Source organism: Pelmatolapia mariae, linkage group LG12 (assembly GCF_036321145.2).
Source record: "Pelmatolapia mariae isolate MD_Pm_ZW linkage group LG12, Pm_UMD_F_2, whole genome shotgun sequence".
Classification (NCBI taxonomy): Eukaryota; Metazoa; Chordata; class Actinopteri; order Cichliformes; family Cichlidae; genus Pelmatolapia; species Pelmatolapia mariae.
In genome coordinates, this window is record NC_086237.1 from 9,165,448 (window position 1) to 9,175,057 (window position 9,610).

At 40.6% G+C, this 9,610-nt stretch overlaps 1 protein-coding gene across 3 annotated transcripts; it reads left to right on the top strand.

Moving 5' to 3' along the window:
* The first annotated feature begins 773 nt into the window (after positions 1–773).
* Positions 774–9,384, top strand: hdr (hematopoietic death receptor). Of its 3 annotated transcripts, none has more exons than XM_063490108.1 (10): positions 774–1,088; positions 3,000–3,153; positions 3,314–3,442; positions 3,571–3,682; positions 3,932–4,023; positions 4,238–4,330; positions 6,286–6,326; positions 6,446–6,682; positions 7,305–7,341; positions 7,547–9,384. In XM_063490108.1, the coding sequence occupies exons 1-10, from the start codon at positions 1,065–1,067 to the stop codon at positions 7,861–7,863; spliced, it is 1,236 nt and encodes a 411-aa protein (XP_063346178.1). In that variant the 5' UTR covers positions 774–1,064; the 3' UTR covers positions 7,864–9,384. The 3 variants fall into 3 exon arrangements, with proteins under 3 accessions (XP_063346178.1, XP_063346180.1, XP_063346179.1); XM_063490109.1 differs by having other exon boundaries at positions 779–1,088; positions 6,446–6,526; XM_063490110.1 differs by lacking the exon at positions 6,446–6,682 and having other exon boundaries at positions 776–1,088.
* The last annotated feature ends 226 nt before the right edge of the window (positions 9,385–9,610 follow it).

The window sequence follows — 9,610 nt, forward strand, 5'->3', positions numbered from 1 at the left end:
ACACCCAGAAGCTATGTTTGCTTAACCCCTGAGCAAAAGTACAGCATTTTTGAAGTTGTACTGATAATAATTTGCCATTGCGTGTTATTTTATACTACTGCATTCAAAAGAAAATATTCCTTAACAAAATATATAACAGAAGCTGAGATTAAAAGCATTCTTTAATAAAATAATTTCACCATATATTAAATCAGTATTCTCAGTAATCAGTCATAAGGCCTCTTACATGAAAGCAGTGTCTGCTTGCAACCACGTTACATTTTAATAATTTCATTTAAATGAATTTATAGCTAAAAAAGAAGAAAACGAAGACCGAGAAAAGAGGAGGGGGCAGGGTTAATAGCCCAAATATGCGAAATTGTAATACCCCTAATAGCTTGAGGAAAAAGTCCAGTGTTATGTCTTGGTTTTTTGTGTTTTTTGTTTTTCTATCCCCGGGGCCTAATGAGACTCAATTGTGTTTTTTAATTTAAATAGGCGCCTTATCGGTCTGTGAAACACTCTGGTCAATATTTGTTCTGAGCCGCCGACGGGGAGACGTTTGTCCACAGGGCATTTTAACGCCACCGTTTTAAACCCAGCCTTACTCTAAACCTAAACAGCCTGCTGCTCTTCCAGAAACTTAGCACTGAAATGGCACAGGTGACGTCAGCTGGGGGTCAGTACAAAATCTTCTACATCATCTACAATGCTCGCTAATAATTATTGATAATCATTGATAACGTTGCAGCTGAAGATGATTTGAATTATACTAATAAAAAATACACATATTTTATTATCATTACTTCTTGTGCCATATAGGCCGCTTGGAGTAAAGACTGACTTCATGTTGTATCAGTGGGGCTGTTTTTTTCGCCTCCTGTTTGTGAGCTGAGACGTCTGGGGCTGCTTTGTACTTTGGCCCCGCCTATCAGCTACGTCATTAATTCAGAGTCGGCTCACACCTGAGTTAAACTTTTGAGACAGTAGCCTACAGGACGCTACGGTGGTAAATCTAAATCGATTTGCTCTGAGTTACCGTGGAATAATTGAAAGTCTGTGGAGGCCGACATTTTTAGTAGAAGATGAAGTACGTTCCTATGTTTGTGGTAAGTCCTGTTGTCTTTTTAAACATCTACAAAGCTTGCTGTGGTTTCACGGACCGGTGTTGTACCGGCGTCAGTCAGTCAGCGTGAAGATTCTGTAAACAGCTTCCTTGTGACTCAATTTTAAAAATGGAGATCCTTCAAAGTAATAAAAGAGTGTTTTTAATGTTTCGCGACAACCGCGGGGGGATTCTAATATTTATGTTAAGCTATTAACTTAACAAAAAGTTAATTATGTAAACTTTTACATTTTTTGTTGTTGTTGTTTTGATTTGTTTATTGAGGACCGAAGTGACCAGAATTGTCACGGGTTGTCGAACCAAAGTTAGACTCCCGTTGACTGTAAATAAAAAGGAGAGACCTCTGGCAATTTTCCGGTTTACTGGTTTGCGCAAGATGTCGCATTTATGTGTCAAAAGTGTCACAAGGCGCTGTGTGAACTCAGGTGTGAAATTCCTCGTGGGCTCACCAAAAAATCACTTTATTTCTGTTTTCCCCACCTGAGACACTGCACTGAAACTAGTCGACAGTTTGTGCTTGACTGTCATCGGTGATTGATCACTGAATAAAAAGAATACACGTTACTCCACAGCGCGTGTTTTCTTGTGTACCGGGCGCTATGTTAAACTTTGTTTAAGAGCGTGTGCATTTTAAATGTCTTTAATTTTCTCAAAGATCCTATTGGTAAACTCCGGATAAAAATGGCCTGGCCTAATTGTTTGAGCTTTTGTATAGCTTTCGGCTTGATTTCGAGCTGCCTAAAAGTTTTATTTTGATTAAATATCTTCTAATATGTTTGATATGTGCATAAAGCGAAGGAAATGATGGTTTGCATTACGTCAGAGATCACTTCCATCGACATAAAGTGCTACTTTATAGAGTCGGACACCCAGTAGAAGCACGTATTGGAAATATAAAGTTTTTTTAAAAAAAAAAAAAAAAATGTAAACTCTTCTGTATGTCTTTGTGTATAAACAAGGTCGCTTTAGGGATTTTTTTTTTCCTTTCGAAAGTACTATTAAATATGCTTAAGCACGCCATTTCTACTTTCCAGTGAAGGCAGGGGGATTAAAATTCTTATAACTGGTACTTTCACACACAGGTGAGGGTTTGTCTGTCTCTCCATGCCTGCTGGGAGATGCCCGCACAGTAACTAGGGCACCTGATGGTGTTACGAAATCATGGGTGTGATTTCCTTATTTGGTTATTCCTGCAACCTATCAAGGTGTTGGCCATATTAGGACACACTGTTTGTGGATCACGTTTCCCATTATTTAAAACCTGTTGCTCAATATTAAGAAGTTCATAAATCAGCTCGGATATTTTGGTACACTTTCTTAATACTGAATCCACCAGGCTTAGTCCAAGGAGTGTTGGAAGGAAATCCCCTTCTCCCCCACCCACCTGCGCAGCACTGACTTGTTTATTTGCTTTCAGAGTGAAGTGGCGTGTTCTGAAATGTGGCCTAATCTGACTCACATCATCATACAAGGAAGCTTCCACAGAATAATGGCTTATATACTTTTTCTTTATGTTTGCAGTGAAAATGTTTTCAGTTAGCCAAAACATATAATCAGAGATTGTTTCTGTAAAACTCATAAAACTCTTTAATATAATCAATTTGAAATCTCTTAAGTCAAAACATAGAAAAAGATGAAAGCGGTGCACTTGATATTTTTACTTAAGAACGTAGTTTCATGACAATAACGAAGCAGGTTTTTGCTCATACGTCACCATGTTTTATCCCAGTTTCCCATTCTTGTCTGATCCTAACTAGTTTTGTTACCTTAATGTAACCAAACATCACCCCACCTGCCTACTTAGGGACTCTTTAAAAAACTGTTTATTCACCACTCTGACTTCCATTTATTTTTTATTATTATTATTTTTAAAACCCCGCATCCAAATCCAAAGGTTTTTGTGCCTGTCCTGGTCCTTCTCCTCAAATCCACCACAGCATACCCACAGGCTGGTCTTAAGGTGGGAAACAGCAGAGCACGGCGGCAGGCCAAGTGCCCGGCAGATCAGTACGAACACGGCAACCTCTGTTGTTTGAATTGTAAAGCTGGTAAGTGTCATGAAACTGAACTTCTGTAATAATTTCAAACCAGTAAGCCATCAAAAGCCACATGAAACGGCCTTATTATTTAGCTAGAGTCACATGTTCAGTTGAAGGAGACGTAGTGTGTGTGTGTGTGTGTGTGTGTGTGTGTGTGTGCGCGCTCTAGGCACATATGTGAAATCACCCTGCAGTGTAGATGGAGAGAGGGGGCAGTGTGAGGAGTGTGACTACGATACATACGCCAAGCATGACAACGGACTGAAGTTCTGCTTCAAGTGCACACGGTGTCGCCCAGGTAATTCTGCTTGACGGCTTTACACCATCAATCAGAATGAAAAGGTTCACTATTGATTGTTCTTGTAGTCGGCGTGCTCCGAGCATAAACTCGGACTAAACAAGGTCTCTTTCATGTTACTCTCTCAGATCAGGAAATTGTAAGCTCATGCACTCACACTGAAGATACTAAATGTCAGTGCAAACCAGGGAGATTTTGTGATCCTAACCAAGCATGTGAGGTGTGCTTGAAGTGTTCACGGTAAGTGTCTGCAAACTATTCAAAATCAGTAAAGACACAACAAGTATAAGGAGGGAGTGGATGGTGGATATACTGGGTGTTGAATGTGGAGCTGCCAGGCAGGAGAAAAAGAGGAAGAGGGTTGGTGTGACAGAAGACGATGCTAGATGCAGATTGTCCACTGCGCTGACTCCTAAAGGAAGCAGCGGGAAGAAGACTAACATTTAGGTCTTTAAACCTTTCGATTTATTTTGCTTCTCTCCTAACTAGGTGTGCAGAGGACGAAGAGAAAGTGAGAAACTGCACATCAACCACCAACACGGAGTGCAAGAAGATCCAGAACAAATCTGGCTCTGATCCAGGTACACTACTCTGTGGCAGATGCATGCAAGACTTTTTGTTACACTGGGATAAATGTATATTTACAAAGTCAGATTTTCCAGGCCAAAAACGAATGATATCAGAGATTCACTCGCACTGTACATTGATTCAAATCATGAATCTCTTGTTTTCTGTAACTGGCCAATGACTGTCCCTTTATGGGGTTTTTTTTTTTGTTTTGTTTTTCTTAAACAGGTATCACTGTGGTGGTGGTTGTGGTGGTGCTGTGTGTCCTCGCTGCCATAACATTTGCTGGGATATTTTTCTACAAGAAGAGACGTAAAACAGGTATGTTGTTCTTATACAGATGTTGGATGCTAATAGTAAAATCACCTTGATGCAAAAGTTTGGTGCTCTGATAGACTGTCGACCTGTTCATTGAGTCCTTCACATTTTGTCTGTGTTAGCTGGGGATGGATAGTTTTTGCATTATAATGGGGTAAGCAAACCTAAACGATAAATATACACATGCCACAGTTTGTATCTTTTGTAGTAGGTTAGTAGTTCTATGGCTGGAGCTAATGCTTCTGCTGCTCGTCTGAACGTGTGGAAACTACACAGTTGTGTCATGTTCTGGTGGCCACTGCAGCTGGCCGTGTCCACTCAAGAAAATGCTCTTGACCAGCTGTATCAGAAGTATTATCTGCTCAGCATTGCCAAAGTGACGACCTGATGATCTTTAAGCTGTCCAGAACAGCATAGACATCAATTTTACAAATGCCCCAATGTAAACTAAATGCTCCACATTACTGGTGTCACAGAAGTCACCAACCCAGCCAGGTGTGGTTTTGGGGCATGACATAGAGCAGCAAATCATCAAAATGTAGGGGTGGGTTGTTGTGTTTTGGGTTTGTTTTTTGTTTGTTTGTTTGTTTTTTGCTTGAAAAATATTCATTTCAACCTATTGTCTAGATGGTTCCTGATCACTCTTAAACAAATTCACTTGTTATTTCAGCTCTGATAGCTGTCAGCAGGAGGAGTGTTGTAGGGTCCAAGCACTTAAAGCAGATGCTTGAACTGTGTTTAACATTTTGGTCTCATGTGTGTAGTGATACAGCTTTGCAGTGTTGTTGCTCTGACAGGTGTTAATCAATGCTGTGGGAAGGACTTGTACTTTGTTATTCTTCACACCACAAACAGATGAACTGCTGATATTAAATCGGTGCTGCCACAATATTTTCATGCACTTGTTGAGGCCTGGCTCTCATTAACACAGATCTTGAGCCCGCTGGCCTCTGCAGTCAGTCTGACCCATAAGCATACGCTAATAAATGCTGAGACACACCTGCTGCAACCGAATGACTGAAAATAAAGTTCCACTCAACATTTCTGGATTCCCTCTCTGAGCCTCACAGCATTGTTTTGGGAACCCTGTTTGTAAAGTCTTATCAATGAAGCATTTTCCCACAATGCTGTCCGTGTGCTATCTTTGAGAGCAAGTGGATAAGAGCTTCTCACAGGATGAGATATTTTGACTCTGCACAAGGCCAAACTCTCCTGTAATCAGACGGTTTAGAGCAGATGAGAGATTTTCAAATGGCACATGAAATGAGTAAAACATGGTAAGAAAATTAACAGTTCTGGATAATTGTGGGACTGTTCATCACATGTGGGGAAAAAAAGTTCAGTGTTGAAAGACTGAAAAGCTATTAAGTATAAGTTGAGACACCAGACAGCATGATAGAGGATATACATGTGTGCAGAAACCTGCTACAATGGGCTTGCAGTTTCAGGTGTGATGATCTAAGAGCAGCAGATGAGCTGCTAACACATCATGCTGACTATGTTGGGATCAGGTGTAACTGATTAAAGCCTAATTATCAAGTACGCCCTCTCAGCAAACATGTTAACAGCAGTCTGTTGGGGTGTATATCATTACCATGCAGGCCTCACATAGAGGTGGGCTGCTGTTGGCGAGTTCACTAAAGTACTTTTCCAATTGGAGTGAGCCATGTGAAGATGTTTTTCCCAGTTTGTGCTGTTGACCATGCTGCTGGTAAACTGGGCCGGGTCCAGCACAAACTGGAACTGCTGGGCAGGCTTTCCAGCCGACTGATGAAAATCCTCAGTGACACACAGTGTCCAGGAGAGGCTGCACACTGTGCTAGAACTGATGCAGAGCAGCAGCAGGTTCTGCTCAGTTGATGAAATTAAATTGAGCTCAGACAAAAGTTAAATAACTTTGTGTTGGAAAGTTGGGAATTCTTGGAAGTTGCATAATTCTCTTCACATTCTTTCCTCAGGCTCTCGGAGAAATCGGTCTGACAGGAGCAAAGCAGAACAGGTGAGTGACTCATGTTTTTCATTAATGTACAAAAATAGCCAAACATGACGATGAGCTGAATGGAAATGGCTTTCCAAAGGTAACTTAAATGACAGAGACTCTCTTAACATGTTCTTCAGCAATACACTGCCATCCAGACTCCTGAGGATAAGGACACTCAAAGACCAACCAGCACAAATCTAATCCTGTCCCAGCATCTGGTGAGAGTTAAATCCTCCAACATTGCTGAGGATGAGCGTCAAATTCTCAATCCAAGCCTCAACAGCTCAGCCAGTAACTCCCAGCACAGCCTAACAGACGCGCTCACACCTGCCCCCCAAGCCAGCCCTGTGGTCCCAGAGCAGCTTCACAGGAGGGTGAGAGCTGCAGCTCATCTCATCACCTGCTTCATCCTTGCTGCTTGTCTTGTTTGCTGCTATTAACTAATGCTCTGCTGCTCTAACAGCCTCCGCTGTCTTACTGTCTGTCCTCATGTTCCAGTTTTCCCACTTTGATTTTCATGCTACACACGACTCCTTACATGACAGAAAGAGCCTCAGAATTCTACCTGCTCCCAGTTGCAGAGGGACAGGTCTGCAGTCATGGATAAACCTCAGTGACTCGCTTCTTTACTTCCATACTGCACTCCAGTATGTTGGAGCAAATTCTCTCAACAATCAGGAGCCGTATAAGAATCCTGTGACTCTCGGTTTAAGAATTACCTTTAACATTTGATCTTCAGTGTCTCAAGCTGCTGTTATTGTGTTAGTGGAAACTTAATGAGTCACCTGGTCCTTAAAACACCTGAAGATTAACAGAGAATGCTCCTTATCAGTCTCACTATCTCGTGTCTCCTTTCAGGATGTAGGATCTTTTAGATAAATGCTTTTCCTTTCATTTCATTCACCTGCTTATAAATAAGACATGACTTTGATTTAGCAGGTCTTACAATTTCTGACTTTTTATATGTTCATGCCTGTTTGCTTTTGTTTCATTTAGGAAGAGGTGCCACTTCCCATGCTTGTTCCTGTGAATGGTAAAGTATTTTGACTTTTATTCCTGATCTCACCCATTGCATAACACACAAGCACCTGTTGTTAAACACAACAGTAGATAAAGCTTCCATTTCATGCCACCGCGCTGCTTTTAATTGCAGTCCAGTTGGCTGTCGAAATAAATGTTTATGTTATCAGCACAAGGCGTTAATGTGATGGAGTGAAGGTCGTTGTTTGTTTTTGCAGGTGAAGAGTCTCTCAGGAAGTGCTTTGAATATTTTGAAGAACTAGATGTGAACTATCAGAAGAGGTTTTTCCGTCAGCTTGAAATTAGTGACAATGTCATCAAAAGCAAAGAGAACCTTCCCTATGAAGACAGGATCCATGAACTGCTGCATATTTGGGTGGAGAAAGAAGGTAAAGGAGCGAGCTTAAATGACCTGCTGCAGGCTTTGAATACCCTGAACCAAAGGCGAACTGCTGAGACGATCCACCAGAAGGCTGTGGACAGTGGTCACTTCCTGCCTTTGTGGGGGGGGGACTGTGTAATTGTCTCAAACTAGTAGTGGTCAGAATAGGAACAAAACAAACTTGGACACCTCAAGTGTGTATGTTGTTGAAGCTGCTGCTGTTTCAGTAAGCGCATCTTACTAGACTGTAGCGTGAGCTCTTAAGGTAAACATGCCTGCTTGAACTAACTTATTCCAAACTGACGGAATTCAGTCGTTTTTCTTATCTGACTGTGAGCCATGTATTCCTGTCAGCTCCATAGAGTGTTAAGTATTTCATTAGTGCCTGTAAAAATATTTTTTTGCTGATCCCAAACCTCATTAAAGGTTGTTTCAGCGAAAGTTATGTTCAGACATTTATTGTAATCTAACAGTGTCCTGAAGAGTCGATGTATGTTTCAGTTTGGTTCTGTAACTACTCCTTAGCAATTCAACAGACTGTCAAATGACCAATGGAGTTAATGAATGTATGTAAGTTATTACAGTGGAGGGTATTTTATTATATTTAAAGAGGGCTTCCTTGACTGTATTATTTACCTGTTGATCCAGTGTTGTCGTGATTGTGGTTAACAGAAGCACAAATTTTAATATATTAAGATAAATCTTGTTTCTGTTGTACTTCTGTTTTGTTACATTTCCTTCTATAATCTTGATCAGCATCATGGACGTTTACCAAACCTAGTTTTCTATGTGCTGCACTGAAACATTGAGTCTTGCCAGAGCTGTGTTGAAGCCTGAAAGTGAAGTGAGAATTGTGTACTTTTCTACCTTGTTATAGATGTACTCTACAGTGTTTGTTACTACTTCCAAACTTTATTTGCTCTTTTTGTTTATAATTTATAAATGTGGATGAATTAAACTCATTCATTCATATTTGTACTTTTTTGTTGTTGTATTCAAGTGTGTATTAGATAAACTAGTACAAAATCACTCTACTTCCCAATAAGAGATAAGGAAAAGAAAGAAATCAGTGTTTGGATAGAGAGTTTGTATAAAGTGTAACGGTGACTCATTTGTGATATGACTCGTTAAACCAGACAGCCACCTCTGTTACAAACAATACTTTTGTTTCACAGAATTTTTCTAGTAAGCAGTGACAGCCAGATAATCAGGATTCAGTTTTCATGCCATACCTGTGTCAGTCTTTGCCAAGATTTAGTCTAATATTACTCATTATTATGATTGACTTCAAGATCACTTGATTATATCTTTTGTCTTAGTCATACCGGACATGTCCTGTATTATATGCCTGAGCTCTGTACTACAAAGCAAGTTCACTAGAGCCGGTGTCATCTTTGCATATCTAGATTCACTTGCAGTCATCCTAATTGCTAGGGTAACACTGGTTATCAGTGATAACCCAGGGTTTTCAATACACGTTCATGTAAAGGGGTGGTGTTGGCAGCATTTGGCAATGACAAATACAGATGAATGTACTTCACAAAGGATGGTAAAGCTATAATACAAACATAAGAGGTTACACATGATTGCAGAATGACAGCAACACAGTTGCTACAGACAAGACGTCACTCTGTGTGAGAGGAAAATCCCTGAATAAATGTGGTCTTGCTTTAATTCTTCAGCCTGAAGTTGTCAGTGGAACTCTAGTTTTTTCTTCATTTCCTCATTGGCTTTGTCTACAGACTGGTCAGCAAGCACAGCTCACTGAGGCGAGGTGCATTCTGACTGGTTTGTATTGGTAGTTGCCCAGCACAGAAAATGTCCATTACATGGAAGACAACTGCTAGCCTGCAAACACCTGGCTGCTGCTTCCAGAGCAGTAGGGAAACTGAAAAGTATG

Coding starts and splice junctions, on each gene's coding strand:
- hdr (XM_063490108.1), top strand. CDS start 1,065: ATGAAGTACGTTCCTATGTTTGTG. Junction 1,089..2,999: donor AGTACGTTCCTATGTTTGTG/GTAAGTCCTGTT, acceptor CCAAATCCAAAG/GTTTTTGTGCCTGTCCTGGT. Junction 6,683..7,304: donor CAGAGCAGCTTCACAGGAGG/GTGAGAGCTGCA, acceptor TGTTTCATTTAG/GAAGAGGTGCCACTTCCCAT.